We start from the raw sequence: 546 nt of genomic DNA, 5'->3' as shown, positions 1-546 counted from the left end.
ACTGACTGTTACCTCATCTGCGTTGGGATCAATAGACGCTCCGGACCCACATCCTAGCATGTGAATACGACGCGGCCACGACAGAATACATCATGAAACACACACACACACACACACACACACACACACACACACACACACACACAAATATAAAGCGTATCAAGAGGAAATCTGAGCTCTAAAACCTAACTGGTAACACTTTAGTTAAAGTTTTCTACATGAACACATGACACACTCATGACACATGAACCCTAACCATAACCATAACCATAACCATAACCATAACTTGTCATGACAAAACCAACTGACACTTATTTACCCTTGTGTTGTCTTCCCGTCAAAATTGAAAATCAACACTGTTGTTGACGCTTTTTGTCAATGTTTGCCACTTTTTTGGAAATTTTTAACACTACATAACGCAAACTTATTTACTCTAGTTTTACAGTTATTTTTGGAATTTATGGGAAATTATACCTAATTATATATATATACATGTATATGTATGTATATATACCGAATTATTGAGACTAAAATTAAAGGAATGGA

At 35.9% G+C, this 546-nt stretch overlaps 1 protein-coding gene across 1 annotated transcript in view; it reads right to left on the bottom strand.

The window, feature by feature from the left end:
* The window catches only part of LOC116702286 (regulator of G-protein signaling 9), a 27,355-nt gene that overhangs the window by 9,119 nt on the left and 17,690 nt on the right, over positions 1 to 546 (bottom strand). Inside the window, 1 exon segment of the mRNA XM_074783881.1 lies at positions 13 to 76. Within this exon segment, the coding sequence (XP_074639982.1) occupies positions 13 to 76 (64 nt within the window).

This window comes from Etheostoma spectabile, chromosome 15, assembly GCF_008692095.1.
Source record: "Etheostoma spectabile isolate EspeVRDwgs_2016 chromosome 15, UIUC_Espe_1.0, whole genome shotgun sequence".
Classification (NCBI taxonomy): domain Eukaryota; kingdom Metazoa; phylum Chordata; class Actinopteri; order Perciformes; family Percidae; genus Etheostoma; species Etheostoma spectabile.
This window is presented reverse-complemented; position numbering and strand designations above follow the sequence as displayed.